Source organism: Canis aureus, chromosome 23 (genome assembly GCF_053574225.1).
Source record: "Canis aureus isolate CA01 chromosome 23, VMU_Caureus_v.1.0, whole genome shotgun sequence".
Taxonomy (NCBI): domain Eukaryota; kingdom Metazoa; phylum Chordata; class Mammalia; order Carnivora; family Canidae; genus Canis; species Canis aureus.
In genome coordinates this window covers 19,508,035-19,526,744 of record NC_135633.1, presented here as the reverse complement: position 1 = coordinate 19,526,744, position 18,710 = coordinate 19,508,035, and the positions used below count along the sequence as shown (strand labels likewise).

At 38.2% G+C, this 18,710-nt stretch overlaps 1 protein-coding gene across 1 annotated transcript; it reads right to left on the bottom strand.

Annotated features, from left to right (window-relative positions):
- Positions 1–5,378: 5,378 nt before the first annotated feature.
- LOC144295276 (olfactory receptor 10T2-like) lies at positions 5,379–9,491 on the bottom strand. The gene has a single exon (XM_077867666.1). It carries the CDS (start codon positions 8,694–8,696, stop codon positions 7,728–7,730), a length of 969 nt encoding a protein of 322 aa, XP_077723792.1. The 5' UTR covers positions 8,697–9,491; the 3' UTR covers positions 5,379–7,727.
- Between the last annotated feature and the right edge of the window lie 9,219 nt (positions 9,492–18,710).

The window sequence follows — 18,710 nt, the reverse complement described above, 5'->3', positions numbered from 1 at the left end:
CTTCTGCCCTGCTGCCCTTCCCCCATGGGTCATCTTATCTTCTCCCATGAGCTCAGCTGCCACCTGTGTGGTAACAGAATCCATATACACCCTTCCTTGGAAGACAGACAAACTTCCTCACTGGCCTTCCCCCAAGACTCTCAAACTCAGTGCACCCTGATTTGAATTAATCATACTTCTCACAGAACTATTCCTTCTCCTCTGGCCTTTCTTAATAAGTGGCATCTTTTTATAAGGCTTACTATGCAAGAGATTTGAGGTGACCATCACTGCACACCCACCAAAACAGTCTGCCTCCTTCCAGATGGAAGACACATGCATACTGACTGTTTCTTTACCTAAGTCTCTCCTGTCTAGGTGCTTACAGACTCCAGTTGAATATGGTAAGTCCATGCAGAGGTTTTTCCTTTGTATTTCTACTCTAAGGGATTCAATAATCCAATCACCCAGATGTAGGTGGTATGGTGTGGAACTATTAACATCTTTTGTTGGAGAGGATACACATTGGCACCTATTCTTTCCCTCCAAAATTCTAAATCAATTGAGGAAATGACAAAAAGAGAAGGCATATGGGAGAGCAAAATATTAACCTGTATAAATGAAGAAGCTGATATTAGATTATCTAACACATATTTGTGGACACAGGTGTTTTTGTGCTTTGAATCCCAGAACTTGACATTCTTCTCTGTTCCTGGCAGTACTAGAAACACTCAGGTCTCCCCAGAGAGACTAGGCCTTACCCCATCTATTTATAGTACAGAGTAGCACTGAGGGCAGACTCACTCCCAAGAGAAAGGGGGAAAGGGAAAGGCTGGGATTGCTCTTATGGGTTGAATTGTGTTCCTCAAAAATTCATATGTTGTAATCCTAACCACCAGTATCTCAGAAAGTGAGCTTGTTTGGAAATAGATACAAATGTTACAGATGTAATGAGTTTAGATGAAGTCATATTGCAGTTAGGTGGGCTTTTAATTCAATATGGCTGGTGTTCTTATTTAAAACACAAAAAAGGGGGAATTTGAACAGACAACACAGAGGGAGAACCTCATGTGAAAATAAAGACAGAAAAGTGGATTATGCTTCTATAAGCCAAGGAACTCCAAAGATTGCCCACAAACCATCAGAAGCTAAGTGAGAGAGCTAGAACGGATCCCACAGCCCTTGGAAGGAACCAACCCTGCTGACACCTTGATCTTGGACTCCTAGCCTCCAGAACTGTGAGACAATCCATTTTTGTTGTTGAATCCACTCAGTATATGGTACTTTGTTACGGCTGCCCTCAAAAGCTAATACTACTACAAATCTAGTTTTCCCCTCCAAACTTAGCATCAGCTAATTTTCTAATTCTAGGAAAGGAAGGAGTGAAGGCTAAGAAAGGTGTGTGTTATGCTAGAGGATATCTCTTCAAAAGGGGGATAGAGAATATTAGGAATGGTAAAAAGTATTTTCCATAAAAAAGTGCATCAATAAATAAGGATCAAGGATATCCCTGTGGGAACAATCAAAAACTCCTTTTGTAAGACTTTTTTTTTTTCAGAAGTTTCCTGATTACTATGGATTGTAGATTGCTCTTAGAGGGCAGATTATGAAGTGAGAGAACATTTTGAGGGTCCTGAACTGTTGTGCTGTTAAAAGATTTTTGTCTATGTAAATTTCAGGAAAACTTTCTTTTTCTGGAACAGATTGGGTCTTAGTAAGTCATTGACATTCCTCATATTCTATGAACCTTACCGTAGCAAAGTATTGGAGAAGAATGAAGGCAAAGGGGCAAGAGGTAATTTCTGGGGTGGGGGTGAGGAACTCATTGAATACTGAAACTGGGATGGTGGTTATACAAGTGTTTACATTTGTCAAAAGTCATCAACCTCTATATTTAAATTGTGTATGTGTATATTATACTTCAATAAAGTTGCTCTTTTAAAAGATTTTACAAGACAGTCTCCTTTCTTTCTCATTTTAATCTGAGGCTATACGCAGTGGAGACAGGATTACCATCTACTTACCAATGTAGGCCAATTCTATTTCTTAATTATTTCTCAAAATTGTTCCTCCACCTATTGCACCTCCTCTAGTTTCCCAGACATTTATTCTTTTTGATGTCCTTCCTTCCTTTCTTCAGCACTATGCCCATACCAACATTGACTTTCTTTCTGCTTAAAAAAATTCTATTATTTTGGTGCACCTGGGTGACTCAGTCAGTTGAGCATCTGCCCTCAGCTCAGGTCATGATCTCTGGGTGCTGGGATCAAGTCCGGCTTCAGGCTCCCTGCTCAGTGGGGAGTCGGCTTCTCCCTCTCCCTCTGCCCCTCCCCCAGATTGTGCTCTCTCCTCCTCTCTATCTCAAATAAATGGACAAAAAAGAAATCTTTTTAAAATTCTATTATTTATTCTTTTATTACAGGTTTTCTGGTGATGAATTTTAAGTTTGGGGTGGGTTTGTTTGTTTTTGGTCGTAAAAGTCTTTATAGCACCTTTATTCTTTTTTTTTTCATTTTTAAATGTTTTTATTTTGAAATAATTATAGATTCAAGGAGCTGCAAAGATAGTACAAAGAGGCTGTGTTTTACCCAGGGGTTGCTGAAGTACCATATCAAAACCAAGAAATAGACACTGAGACAATGTATTAGTATAGTTCTGTGCACCTTCATTACTGAGATAACCATTTTGGGTAAATTTCTAGGTTACCAGTTAAAAATCTTGGATCACTTTTAAGATGCAATTGTTTACTTGTTTCTATCATTTCTCTCAGAAATTCAGCTATCAGCCTTCTTCCCTCTTCCCTCCTCCTTTTCAAAAGGAATATGTCTTTTATTTCCCCTGATGATGTTGGGGAACATCATCAAAGAGATGTGACCAGCCATTGACCCAATAGCTGGACCCAGGCATTCAGAGGCTGCTGGCCACTTCCCCTGTCCTTGGAATGTGGATTCCACTTGCCTTTCTGGCTCCCAGAGGCTACTCCAAGGACACAGCCTTGAGACAGTAACATGGTATTGAAAACACCTACATGGTCTGCATGGCTATACCCAATTAAAGCCTCCTTACAAGCTTTTAAAATTTGGCTGGCAGGTGTGGGGATCCATTTGCCATCTTGCTGCTGCCCAAGACAAGCCATGAATGTAAATTCCCTCTACTTATTAAAACTGCCACCTTCCAACTGGGAGTAGCCACCTCATTTTTTGGTTTCTCCCCACCTTGTGTGCAAGGGAGCTGGTTTCAAATCATACCTGGGAAGCTTCCAGGAGAAGGTTTCCAACAAATACCCTAGAAGCTTTTCACATTTGCTTTGGCTCCCTGTAGTCCCTGTGATGATTTCCAGAAGTGTGGTTGTTCTACTTACTGTGTTTGGAAGTACTTCTCCGTTTTGCTTAGACTTCAATTGCACATGTGTTATATCTTTTTACAATTTCCTATATAGCTCTCACACTTTTTTTGTATTTTTTAAATGTTTTTCTCCATCCAGTAACATGTATGTTCTCTACCGACCTTTCTGTTTACTAATCCTCTTTTCTGCTGTGTCCAGTCTACTAAGAATTCATCTGCTGAATTCCTAATTTACTTTCCATTTCTAAGATTTAAACTTGATTCTTTTTGTTTTTAAAAAAATGCTTTGTATTCAGTTCTCTAGTGTAATTCTTTATTTTATTCCTCTGTTTCTCTTAAATATACGTTTACTGTTTATTTTGAAGATCTAATTTTTATGCATTTGGTCCTAGCAAGTTATTGGTATATCTTGTCGTTTTGTTTTTTGAATGATGGGCAATATAGATAAAAAGTTGTAGAGGCTCTAGATGAGATTATCTTCCTCCAAAATGTATTCAGTCTTCTTCTAGTAGGCAGATAGAGCACCGGATTAATCCCTTTGAAGAAATGGAGTTCTAGCCCCCAGAGGGGTAATTCGTATAACAAAACAACTCCTGTCTTTTTGTACAGCATAACTCCTAAACTTGCATCCTGGTAAAATGGTGGTGATATTTCCAGTATAGGTTAGGTGCCATGTTTTGTTGGGGATGATCTGTTCCCGGTTTGGCCTTATTTCTTGGATGTTGCAATTGCCTCCAAGATACAGTCCTTCAGGATTTCCAAGTAGAAGCATAAGGTGTTACAGGTCCCCTCTACCTTAAACAGCCTATCAAACCAGCACTACAAAATGCTTGAATCTGCTGAGATCTTCAGCCTCCCCCAGGCAGATTTCCAGCTGGTATTTTGATAACTTGCCAGCCCATATGTAACTTGGAAGTAGTCAAATCCCTTAAAGAGAAATTACACATAGGACTTCAAGCTCATGTCTCTATAGTTTTTCATCTCCGGGATCCTGATTCACAAATCTTAGCTGCCTTGGCATCTCTGACCTCAGATTTCTATGTTCTCACCCTGCCACATTGCCAAAACCCCCAGGCTGTAGCTTTTTGCTCAGTCCCTGTTCCTCTTGACATTATTTGGCAAATCCATTTATTTGTGAGGCTCAAGGAAGGATTTACTGAGGAAATGACATTAAACGGAGGCATAAAGGAACATAGGAATAAGGTGATCATTGCTAGCTGGAAATGCAGAAACAGGTGGGTCAAAGTAGTGATGTGGGAGGCTGAACTAATTATCCTTAGCTCAAAGTACGGTGTCTGGTACACAGCAAGCATTCCACAAGTATCTGTTGGTTAAACATTAATTCCAGTTCAATGAATATTTATTTGGTCTCTATTCCTAGCACTAGATTAGGAACTGAGGAAACAAAGTTGAATATATCGCGTATTTTTTTTTCAAGAAGTTCACAAAGAAATGCTTCTTAAAAATACAATGGTTTCCTTTCAATTGATAAGAATAAAGTACTAGTTGCCATTTTTTAAACTTTAAAATTTTTTAAAGTTCCTTTATTTCTTAATGTATATATTTGAGGTGAACAACATGATTTTTTACATACATATACATAGTGAAATGATTAATACAGTCAAGCTTATCAACACATCCATCTCCTCACAGTTACCTTTTTAGGTGTGGTGAAAAATAGCTGAAATTTGCTCTCAGCAAACTTCCAGCATGAAAATATAGTATTAACTACTCTTATCATGCTCCACTTTAGATCTTTAGAACATATTCGTTCTACATAATTGCCACTTTGTGCTCTTTGACCAGTGTCTCCCCATTTGTACTACTTCCCCAACCCTGGTAACTACTGTTTTACTCTATGTTTCTAGGTTCCACTTCTTAGAGTCCACATACAAGTGAGATCCAACAGTATTTTTATTTCTTTGTCTGGCTCATTTTACTTAACATAATGTCTGCAGCATCCATGTTGTTGCAAATGGCAAGATTTCCTTCTTTTTCAAGGCTGAATAATATGCCACTGTGTATAAATACATCTATTGACAAGATCATGTGTGTTTTTGTTTTTGTTTTTTTTTTCTGACTCGTCTCTTTCTATAGAACTTTATTCTTTGCAAGAGGCCTGGGTGGTTGGGTGTGCGAGGCAGTGTCAGATAGCCAGCCCCCGCCTGGCACGATCATGTGGTTTTTATCTTTCATTCTGTCAACGGAGCATATCCCATTGATTGGTTTGCATATGTTAAAACCATCTTGCATCCCAGGGGCATATCTCTACTTAGTCAAAATTAAGACTTAAATCATGAGATGAAAAAGTTGAAGATGATTATATGCAGAAACAGAGACTTTCGTGTTAATTAGGGGACCTTTATGAAAACAGAATGGTGAAGTTTGTGAATGGCTGGTCAGAGAACTTCTAACCAAATTTTTATTCAGTGTCAAAGAATGGGACCTGGAGACCCAATAGGCTCTGACACCACCTATAATCAATGAAGCTATGATTTGTATCCTAGTTACAAACCCTTTCGAAGCTCTCTTCACCTGTATTCACTCTAGCACAACCTCATGCTTCCTCTCTTTTCTTTTTCTTTTTTTTTTTCATGCTTCCTCTCCTGAAATTGTTCTTTCTTTACAGGGTTTTCTTCCAAGATGTTTTGCTTCCATTCTGGAATCTTCACTCGACCCATCAACTTTACAAAGAGCTCATTCTCTACCTCTTCATTTTAACTAAACCTGTTGTCTGAGAAGGACACAACTGCTTCTCAGTTTTGTCAAAAGGAAGTTGCTCATTTCCCTATGCTACAGGCACCAGCCACAAGGTTGATAATCTCCTAGCTTCTTACTATATTTCTAAGTCATTTTTTGCGTATTTATAATAAAACGTTTTCCTCATTGGCACCAATCTTATCCAGCTATGAAACAATATACAGTTGACCCTTGAACAATGCAGGGCTTAGGAACACAGTCAAAAGCCACGTGTAACTTTTGACTCCCCTCAAAACTTCATTCGGGTACCTGGGTGGCTCAGTTGGGTAAGCTCCTGACTTCCACTCATGTCATGATCCCAGGGTCCTGATATCAAGCCTTGCATCAAGCCCCACATGTTGCCCCACAAGGGGCTTCATGCTCCTGGCTCAGGGAGGAATCTGCTTCTCCCTCTCCCTCTGCTCTTTCCCCTGCTCATGTTCTCTTTCTTAAATAAATGCATTTTTTTAAGTCAACAGATATTTTGTATGTTATATGTAGTATATGCGGTATTCTTACAACAATCTAGGGTAGAGAAAAGAAAATGTTAAAATCATAAGGGAAGAAAAAAATACATTTACAGTACTGTATTTATGAAAAAGTCCCCATGTAAGTGGATCTGTGCAGTTCAAACCAGTGTTGTTCAAGGGTGAACTGTACTATTGTCCTCAGAGTCTTTCACTAACTACTCGATTTCTTCTCATGTATTAGTAGGTTTCCACCAGCCTCTTCATCTTGTCCACATCTCAGTCCCTCAGGCCTCCAACACTGCCAATTTCACACGATGTGGCTGTGCCATTAGACAATGTGAACTCAAAATGCCTAAACTCCTTACAGCATCTAACAAGTTCCACAATCCACATGAGAATCTTACTACAATGACCTTAATTAGATTCTTCAATTATATATAGCACCTTCCACTTCTGTGATTTTCTTAAACTAGAAGCTATTGATTTTCATGCTCTAACTCAAATAGCATTTGAATTATCTGCTGTTTGAGGACTTCAGAAAGTTAATTATGAAACGATCTAGCCTACTCCTTTCCTGGGGAATAGAAAGAATAGCTCTTTGGCAGACTTTTTCTATATTATTCCTGAAATTTGGCATATTAAAATGTCTCTTTTGCAGTAATTTTCATCAGTTTATTTTTTCCAGGAATTCATACATTCCCATCTAGTTTCCTGATTTCTCTGAATAGAGTTGAATAAGGTCATTCTTAAAATTCCTTGAAATTTCTCTGTATTGTGGTCTTTTACTCATTTCAAGTCTAAATTGTGTTTGCAGTTTCTCCTTTTTTGATTTAGTAGATTAGTGATTTTCCTTTTCATTTGCTCACTCTCCTTTTCATTTTTTCCTCCTTTTCCATTTTAGAATAATTTTTTTCCTTCTTCCAAAAGCAACAAGTCCAAGCTGTTTTCGATATGTTTACTACATACATATGTGCATGTGTATATATGTATGCATGTATAGGTATATATGTACATATATATGTAATAACATTTTAAAACATTTTTCTCATTTTAAAATATTTGTAGTAGAAAAGGACTGAGACCAGTGTATATCAGGCAGTTAGAATGCCCTTTAAATGCTTTGTACACAAAGTGATGATTCTATTGGAAATATTCCACTTTTCCCACTTTTATTTATCAAGAGTCTGCACATTTTTAACTGTCCGGTGTTCGTTTATTCACCATCTGAGGGATGAACCTATCTGTCTTGCCTAGAACCTTCCTTAGGGCAGTCTGCATTTCTTTGTTTCTGAGACTATAAACAATCGGGTTAAGCAGAGGGGTCAGCACCGTATATGTGACAGCCATCAACATGTCCTCACGGAACAAGTCCCTGTCCTTGGGCCTCAAGTAGACAAAGCCAGCAAATCCATAATGTATGCACACCACAGTGAGGTGGGAGGAGCAAGTGGAAAAGGCCTTATACCTCCCCTTGGCAGAGGGCATCTTCGCAACGGTGGATGCAATGAAGACATAGGACATCATAATAAAGACAAAGCTGCCCACCAACACAAAGGCAGTGAATGCAAAAAGAACCATTTTTTGAATAAAGGTGTAATCACAGGCAAGGCAGACCACAGGTGAGATATCACAGAAGAAGTGCTGGATGATGTTGGAGTCACAGAAAGACAAGTTGAATACAATGATGACGATGCACAGAGAAACCAGGAACCCAGCCATCCAAGAGGCCATGAGGAGCTGAAAGCAGATCTTATGGGTCATCAAGATGGGGTAGTGCAGCGGGTTGTGAATGGCAATATAACGGTCATAGGACATGGCAGCCATGATGAAGCAGTTATTGGCTCCCAAGCCAAAGAAGAAAAACATCTGTGTGGCACACTCAGGAAGAGAAATGGTCTTGCAGTCTGCTAGCAAGTCCACTAACATGCGGGGTATGATTGCCATCGTGGTACACGTTTCTGAAAAGGACAGGCCGCAGAGGAAAAAGTACATAGGGGTGTGAAGGTTGTGACTGAGCCTGATGGCCACCATTACGGACACATTTGCGGCTAGGATGGTCACATGGGAGAAGAAAATCATCACAAAGAGGAGAGTCTGCAAGTCTGGGAAACTAGAAAACCCCCACAGAAGGAATGTGCTCACTGTGGTATGATTGCCCATCATTCAATAGGCTCAGTAACTTTCTCCCACAGGTGTAGACATTCTTGAGGTCAAGATTCAAGATTATAAAAAGCACTGAGGTCACCTGGCCTTTAATCCAGGGCTCCTGGGCGATGACAAGACAACTCTTAATATAGAGAGCCTGGGAAATGGGAGTTCAATGCACCTGGCTGAATTCAAAGCCAGAGTGATGAGGAAAAAAATTCTAGTAGGAGAATCTGTATAAATACCCTAGAGTACACTGAAAAATTATTCGAGGAACCCCTTCATTTATCATCCCTTTCTGTCCCCTACAGTCAGAATCTGCAAGAGAGAAATATGAAGGAAAAAATGCTTATCTTCTCACCTACAGGTATATGAGAAGTAACAGGTAAAAAATGCTTATGTGATCTAATCCTAGCTTGGCGTACAGAAGTGCCTAATGATGTTGACTGAATAATACTACTTTAAGAGGTAAAAGATTTTGAATGGCTTCTAAACATTCTTGGAATCTCTAGAGTTGCTCTGCAGAAGGCAGTGGCTACTTAGCTAACAATTATGCAAATGAGTAGATCTAATAAATGAATTCATCATCTTGAAGTTTGTCCTGATTTCCTATTTACGACAGTAAGCTGAAGCAGGAGGTGTCAATAACTGTCTCCCATTCAGGCAGATCTTAGAGGCAACATGGTTATGGAGAGACTATCCCATCCTGGATGGCTTATTTGTGTCCATAATGTCCTGATGAATTCTTGAGCTTTCAGGAAAAATTCCAGGACGTTTTCAAACTGAAAGGAAAGGGCTGCCTTGCAGCGCGGCTATTATAGAACTCAAGTTCTTCAGGTTCTTTTCATCACTTCTTAAACTATCCACTCTGTGTGTGAGATGACAGGATGAAAGTCACCCAGAGACTTCCCATACAATGTGAGGTTTGGTTTCAGGCACTATTGTCTGGGAAGGAAAGGAAAACAATGAGAAGACATCAGTATGGAGTTGAAGGTTGGGGAAAGAATGGTAGGGACACACATTTTGTAGGATCCACAAAGCTTGAGGAGAATAAAAGAAAATATATCTTTAGCTGAAAAGTGTGTATGCTCTTCGTGTACTGAATTAGTGGGTCAAAAAAATACAAGGGAGTAATCAGGTAATGAGTATTAACTCAGCATCTGAAATATGCTGGTCTATATGCCATGCATTTGATAGAATTTTTCTCACCAAATTTCTTCCTGCAACTCTATGTGGTACATATGTTGATCCTGATGTTACAAAAATTGACACTAAGATTCAGGTTGCTTAATTGGTTATCAAAAGCCAATACATTAATCCCACAAATATTTATTTGATCACATAACACACAATTGCCATAACTGCTCCTATAATAGAAAGCATATCTGGGTCACCAGGGGAGTGTTCTCGAGAGTTCCATAACCACACATCCATCCCAAGTTTATGGCAGATGTTTCCAAAAGGAGAAAAGAAAAACTTCAGAAAAAAAAAAAAAAAAGAAAAACTTCAGGAGAAATTGGCATGTGTAGGTTTTGAAACTGCTGTGATTCTGCTACTTTCTTTTTTCATTTGTATTGATTATAAATCCTTCTTTCCTCATAATATTCCAGGGAACTAGTGCTCCCCCCCAAAAAAACTGACTTTAGGTAAAAGATCTTTGTTATTTGATTACATTTATAAGCTTTCTATTGATATTTATTCTTTTTACAGTTCTCTCATATCTCATCATTTCATTTCTCTGTAAACCTGTTCTTTGAGAATATGTCAAAATGGCATCATGCCCATTACTTCCAGTCACTCTCCAAGGGAAGAGTTTGAAGGAGATGTTTTCTGGCTCAGGGTTTTGTGATCAATTCACCCTCCTTGGGCTACACCACTTCTGTAGACTGAAAGAGACATCATAGAATTCTTTTCCTGAAAAACGCCTTTCCTGGTTTATCTATGCCCCCACCCTTGCTAGAGATCTCATGGATTTAGTAGGTCTAATTTCTCTGAGTTAGCAGTAAGATCTACAAGAATTTGAGGATGTTTCTTGATGTAAGCCACCTGGCAGACTCTTTATTGTCCCACCACCATTTCGAATCCCTGTACTGTGGACACTGTAAACCAGTCTACCTCCCATGTACATCTACATGGTTTGATGTACATCAAACCATGGCCAATCTGGGGACTGCTGGGACCATGTGTGTCACTCATCATTCCCCACCAGCCTGAAATGGAGAATTTTCCTGGCAGCTATGCTTAATTTGTGTCCATGGGGCAATGTTCAAAGGTAAATATTTATAACCAAGTTTTGGGAAAGTGCATTTAACAACTTTAACTTTAACAACCCAATGAGAGTAAAATTCAACTTTGAGTCAGGTTTTCTACAGTTTTCAGAGAAGATATTGATATTTTAGTGGGAAAATAAAAGAGTGTTTTATTGACTTACAGGTATGAATTCTGATAGGAAATTTAATAAAATATACATAATTTAGAGGTTCATAGGTTTATTTTCTCTGATTGTAAATGGCTTTCTGAGCTCATATATATGTATATATATACATGCGTGTGTGAGAAAACTTATTTCCTTGGTTCTTTAAATGAGGCTATATTATATCCACCAAAGAAATGCTTGTTTTTAAAAATCACAGCTGTTAAATGTGAAGCCCAATGGTCACACCAAATGGTCAAAGGGAAAAATATATGTGGAGTGGGGAGGAGGACACGTAAAGAATCAAATGACCAATGGTTTATAGTGAAATGTACAATTACATAATAGGCAAAATACAGAAATTGCAGGACAGTATAAATGCTTTTTATTCTTTCCTGCTTAATTCTTTTGATACAATAAAATAATCAAATTGGCCTTCAAATTAGACCTGGAATTAGTAGGGTCTATTTTGTAATGGGGTAGGGAATTGAGCAGAATTAAAGGAGCCTCTGTTCAAACCCAAGCTTTACTTCTATTCCGTTCCTATGTGCGAGTAACCACTTTTCTCCTCTATAACGTGGCCGTAAATACACCTCCTTGAGGGGCTACAAAGCTATGCACATACACTTACCAGATAAGTGCCCAGTACCTGCTAGTTCCATTACCATTTGCTAAAACATCACATGATGTAGGGGCAACTTTTCCAGCAGAGGCTCAGCAACACTTGCCTGCTCACAAGTTACCTGTAACACTGTACCTGCTCTTCTGCTTAAGCTGCTGTAATGAAGTCCATCCCTCTCCGGCTGCACACTTGCCTTGGGGTGGAATTTGTTTCTGCAGCTCTCTAGCCTTTCGTTGCTTCATCTGTGTGCTAATTGTGCCAGGAATAGAAAACAACAGGCTTTATCACCATCCAGTTGTACCCTTAGTATATTCAGCACATTTATCAACCCCCACGACTACTTTATTATTGGTGGATAGAGCACAATGTTCATGATAAATAGAAATAAAATAAAATTCCCATCTTATGTCAAAGAAGAGTCCCATTCAAACTCTTAAAAAGAAGAAAACAGTAAGCTGTATGAGTAACTTATGCTCCTGCACTGTTTTATACAATTCTTTCTCTAATGTCATTTAGGGATTAGTGTTTAAGGCAATTTGCCCCTTAAATGATAGTGATGAGTTCACTCTGTCTGAAATTACAAGGTCTCTTATATCCATAGGGTAGTATCTCCTCTATGCCTTACGGTTGGAGCTGAGTTCCATAAACATTCCAAAGAGAGTTTTGTGGTCACCTGAGACTGTTACCCCTTGACACTGCTTGGAGTTTCTTGCTTTCCATTAGATACCAAGAGGATTGTTCTCTGTGGACCTAGAGCTCATTGTGATGTCCACAAAACATTGTTTTCATTTTGATCTAGCATAGTGATTTTTCAATGAGGTTGCTCTTACATGAAAAAACAAATTAAGTATTTGAAATTCAACTTGTTCAAATACATTTTGGAATATGAACAACTCCCTCAGTTATTTTACTTGCTGCTCAATGCCATTATTTTCATAGTTTTGAAAATATGTCAAGTCCTGGAGGTCTTCTCTCCTATATGCAGGGCTAGGAAGGGAACCTATCATACAGCCTGTTGCCCGGGGAATCAGTCAGAAGAAAGGTGGGGGAAAAGGATGAATACAGAATGATTGTCGTAAGTGCTTCCTCATGAAGTAGCTCCTCTGTAGAAGGCTTTGTTGAAGAGGAAAATCCGTTGAAATTTAAATGTCCATTGACTACAGTGCCACTCAAATTTTTTTCCCAGTATTTCATGAAATTTTTAAAGCATGAAGACATGCTGTATCAATTATCTTGTCAGCATCTGTGTATCCAGTCTATAGATTGTTCTGAGTATTATACTGTAGTATAATAAACAACCCCCCCCCCAAATAAATAAACAAACATCCAAACAATCCCAAATCTTACTGGACTTAACTGAACTCCTGCAGGCTGGGCAAAATAGGGATAACAGATACATGGAACATCTTGTTCATTCTGATATGGATGTTGATGGTTAGCTGTTGTCTGAGAACTTATATTGGGATTCAGCCTTTCTGCATGTGCATGGTGACTGGGTACTATGGGTGAGTGTTCCATGACAGCCAAGTGGATGCCAAATCAACTCTTGTGCCCTATCTCACTTGTACTGTGTTCTTTTCATTCAGACAGCCTTAAAGTAACACCAGGGTTCTAGGAGATGAAAAGAAATTACAACCCTTGATGGAACAGTGACAAAGTTCTGGAAGAGCATGTGGGACTGGAATAATTGCTGTCATCATTTTTGGAAAATACATTATGCCACACATTAAGAGTTTACTATATTTGCTTTATCACATGTCTTTTTGTACTTTATCCATCTATTAATCCATCTTATACATGTCAAGGGAAATTGCAGACGTCAGTACACTTCCTCAATACTTTAGTACACATATCAATGACTAGAGTTTAATACATGTTTTTATTCTATGGAACTCTATGGAAATTTACATAAAGTAAAATATGCTAATTTTAAATGTACAATCACTATCAATTGGCAAATGCATCAACCTGTGCAACTCAAACACCTCTCATTATGTAGAATATTAGCATCAGCCTGGGAACTTCCCTAGGACCCTTCCTAGTGAGCCCTAGCTCTCCCTGATAGAGACATTCATTGTCCTGATTATTTTTTCACCATGGCTTTTCTTGCAGGTTCTGGAACTTCATATAAATGGAATCAAATCTCACACCCCCTTTTATAAGGTTTCATGATTTTTTTTTTAGTATATACAAATGCAACTAATTTTTGTATGTTGATTTTGTATCCTGCAACTTTGCTGAATCCATTTGTTTGTTCTAACAGTTTTTTATAGTCTTTAGGATTTTTCATATATAGAATCATGTTATCTAAAAACATATTATTTTATATCCCTTTACAGTTCAGATGCCTTCTATTATTTTTTTAATCTTACCTAATTGCTCTGGCTAGGACTTCTAGAACTGTGTTGAATAAAAGCGGTAGGATTGGACATCTCCAACTTGTTTCTGATCTTACAGGAAAACCTTTCAGCTTTTCATTATTAAGTATCAGGTTAGCTGTGGGCCTGCCATACATGGTCTTTATTATGTTGATTATTGCTTCTATATATAATTTGTTGAGAGTTTTATGTTATAAAAGGATGTTGAATTTTGTCAAAGACTAGTTCTGCATCTATTGAGATGATCTTATCATTTTTATCCTCCATTATTTTAGTATAGTGATTCAGATTATCAAATGAAAAGGCAATCTGTGGAGTGGGAGAAAATATTTGTCAACCATATATCTGATAAGGCATTAATACCAAAATATATAAGTAATTCATAAATCAATACCAAAAAAAACTGATTAAAAATGGTTAAAGGAACTGAATAGACCTTTCTCCAAGATGACCAACAAAAAGCCTATAGATTTATAAAAAGAGTGCTCAACATCTCTAATCAACAAGGACATGCAAATCAAAGCCACAATCTATTACCATACTCCTGTTAGAATGGATATTCTCTAAAATACAAGAAATAGCAAGTGTTCGGATGTAGAGAAAAGGGAACCCGTGTACACAGTTGGCAGGAATATAAATTAATATAGCCATATAGAAAACAGTATAGAGCTTCCTTAAAAAATTAAAACAGAACTACTATATAAACAGAAATCTCATTTCTGGGTATATATCTGAAGGAAAAGAAATTAATACCTCAAAGAAATATGTGTACACCCATGTTCATTGCCACATTATTCACAATACCTAAGATGTGGAAATAACCCAAGTGTCCATTGATAGATGAACAGATAAAGAAACTCATGTATTTACACAATAGAATATTATTCAACTCTCAGGAAAAAAAAAGGAATCCTACCATTTGCAATACTGTGTATGAACTTAGAGGACATAATGCTTAGTGAGATAAGCCAGAGACAGAAAAAGAAATATTACAGAAAGAGAAATATTACATGGTATCTATGTGGAAAGTAGAAAAGCTGAACTTAGTGAAATTAAACTTATCAGCAAGTAATCTGGGTTAGAGGCTTTTTAACCTTTACGTTATTTTTCATTTAACAAATTCCTCAAAATAAATAAAAAGTGATACAGAATGGTGAGCTCCGAGTATGGCTTTCTTTTTTTCTTTTTCTTTCTTTCTTTCTTTCTTTCTTTCTTTTTTTTTTTTTTTTTTTGCTTCCCAGGATCATGGACACTTACGCTATTTTTTTGCTTTTGCAGCCCTTGTATGTCTTCAACATTTTTAATGAGGGTGCTGTCCATTTCCCACTCTTCCCAAGAGAGCTCTCCCAGTTGTTTACATTTATTAATTAATTAATTAATTAATTAATTTATTTATTTATTTATTTATTTATTTTATTCATGAGGGACACACACACACACAGAGAGACAGAGAGAGAGGCAGACACAGGCAGAGGGAGAAGCAGGCTCCATCAGGGAGCCCGATGTGGGACTCCATTCTGGGACTCCAGGATCTGCCCTGGGCCAAAGGCAGGAGCTTAACCGCTGAGCCACCCAGGTGTCCCAAGTTGTTTACTTTTAACACTAACTTCCTTTGGCTATAATTCTCCTTGAAATTCTTGTTTATAAGCATTTACAAAGCAACTAATATGCTGAACTTTACTGATAGAGGCCAGATTTTAGTCACACTGTATTTACCTCAAGGACTTCACTGGCTGAGTGCTGCAGTAAATACAAGCAGGAATGGCTTCTCAGGATGCCCTGTGCCTGGGTCTTCCCACCTGTGTGCCCCCCTTTTGAATTACACTTTTTGATATAATTGTCAGTTCATATGCAGTTGTAGTAAGTAATACAGAGTTCTTATGTACTCTCAACCCACTGACTCCTAATGAGGACATCTTGTGAAATTATTGTAGAATATTGCTGTTGACATTGGTCATTGTTGACATTGATAATTTTCTTTATCTTTTTTGTAACAAAGTACTATTACAGTCTGTGTCTATTAATTTCCATATCTTAAATCTTAGTGGTTCTGTTTGTCATTTGCACTTGTTCCCACGTTTGCTACTTCATTTCCTTTCTTGCTAGTCGTTATCTTTCACTGTGTGCTAGTTATTGCATTTGAATAATTGTTGAGAGGAATCATTGAGGCTTGACTCCTTGGCTTATTCAGTTCACCCTGAGGCACCATCTGTTCTTGACCGTCTTATACCCAAGTTCAGGGCTTGAAATACATCTCCAGGGCTGCAAATTTGCTCGAGAGTTGGTCATTTCAGGGTTCCCCTTATCCTGAGGATATATGTGAGGTATATCATTCAGAGCTGTCACCTGGGCATGTCCTAGGTTTTGACTTATCCTCCTCTCATCCCAAAAGAACACTAGATCCACAGCCTGAGTTGGTAATAACACTTCCTTCTGATTTGCCAAATTCTCTTATGGCAAAAACATTTTTTATGAACATTTTTAAAAATACTTTTTATGAAAATTATTTACTACAACAATATATTGATACATTTTTAACATATAGAGATGCAACATGTATAACAAAAAGATTTTTAAAAATATTTTAAAATAATCTCTATACCCAATGTGGAGCTCAAACTTACAGCCCTGAGATTAAGAGTCACATGCTCCACTGACTGAGCCAGCCAGGCACCCCAAAAAGCAATTTTAAGTATTAGGTCTACTCTCTGGGTTCTCACAGTTTTTGGTGAGGCAATTCCTTATTATCCTCTAATGTGGTATATAAGATATATTTAACATTTTATCATTTGTTTTAGTTGTGCTCACCATTGGATTGGTTAAAATGATTAAGCCTGCCATTGCCCCAAAGGTACTATGCATATGAGTAGAAGATTACAATTGCACATATGTACCCAGGTAGCCATATTACCTGATAAGATAAGGAATGCCCTCACCTCCTGCATCTTTGCTCTGATGTTATCTTCCCAGTAAGATCTGCATTGACTCCTCCCAGCCCCTGACATGTTAGTCTTCCTTACTCTGCTCTGCTTTTTCTTTCTCCAAGCACGGCTCTCCTGATAACCGGAATCACCAACTTCTGTATATCATTGCTATAAGAAGCTATAAGATGATTTCCATGAGGGCAGGTTTCTCTGCATGCTTGTCGCTTATATTCCCCATAGCCTAGGACAATCCCTGGAATATAAGATCATTCCAGTATAATTTTTGATTGTGATAAAGAACAAATAATGAATGAAATGATTAATGCCCTATGAGTTAGTCAGCAAAAAGATTTTGTGTCTGAAACACTACTGAGAGGGGGCAGGAAAAGTAAATAAATGTGGTTGTTGTCAGCCTATAAAGGTGGTTAAGTCTCTGCAAGAGTGCAAACGTTCAGAAGAGAGACAGTCCAGTTCCCTCCAGTTTCTTAAACAGGATGAACTTGACCATGCACTGTTCCAAGACTTCGTTCACTCCTTGTCCCTAAGGAGGCCAGGAACCCTACTCATTCCTGCAGAGGAGCCACCTGTCCTAAGCCGACACAATTCACAGGTCAGTCAGGGGCATCCCATCCTCTTCACCTCTGGGTACCCCCATATGGTGACTGGGCCAGAGATTAGGTACCGAGCCAGAATTTCATGGGTCCACAGAGTCCATCCTCAGCAAATAATCTTCCTGCAGGAAAAACAATTCTACCTATTTTCTATCTGGCTCCACTTGGTCACTTCCTCTCAGATTTACTCTGTCATAACTAGAGTTATCACACTCATTACAGGATAAAATGTTATTAAAAATGGACACACTCTTCAAGGTTTGGAGATGCAATAATCCTAATTTATGGCAGAGAACAGTGTTTGCAGAAAATATGTGAATTAAATTTTAAAAGGACTTGAACTGATGAGGTATTTTTTCACATGAATCAACTTGTGTTTCTAATTATGAATTTCGTTTCATTAAAGTAACTCAGTATGGGCCTCTAATTTATAATTTGATATCAAAAAATGCCCCTCCTTCATTTATTAGAAAGCTCTGCACTGGCTAATAACATGGACATATGTATTTAGTCCATAGACACTATATCCTTTTATTATTATGGTATATTATTATATGAAATAATAATAGATTTCATTAAGAAAATGTTTTTCTGCCAAGTTCTCATGAATGGCAGTGCAGTGACTAGGGATTTTCTTTTTCAGCAAGGTCCTCCCCAGCAGAGTGGCCTCATGAGAAAAAAAATCATAGTGCTCATGCTATGTGTTCATTTTCTTCCTATTTGCCTTCTTCTGAATGTTTCCCCAGGCAATAGCTTCCCAAGACCTGCCATTCCCTTGTCCTGTGTTTAGGGCAGAGGAGATCTGAGGGACTTGGCAAATTTTCAGGTTGATAAAATAATGATATTTTACTTCTTGGAAAGATACTTCCCCTGAGGGGATATCTACATCCCAAGATATATATATTTTTTAAGACTTTTTTTTTTTTTTTTTTGACAGCACAAGCAGGAGGACTGGCAGGCAGAAGGAGAAGCAGGCTCTCTTCTGAGCAGGGAGCCTAATGTGGGACTCAATCCCAGGACCCTGGGATCATGACCTGAGCCAAAGGCAGTTGCTTAGCCAACTGAGCCACCCAGGCACCCCACC

Bases quoted from the DNA above. Each gene is read 5' to 3' on its own strand.
- LOC144295276 (XM_077867666.1), bottom strand. From the start codon at position 8,696: ATGATGGGCAATCATACCACAGTGAGCACATTCCTTCTGTGGGGGTTT.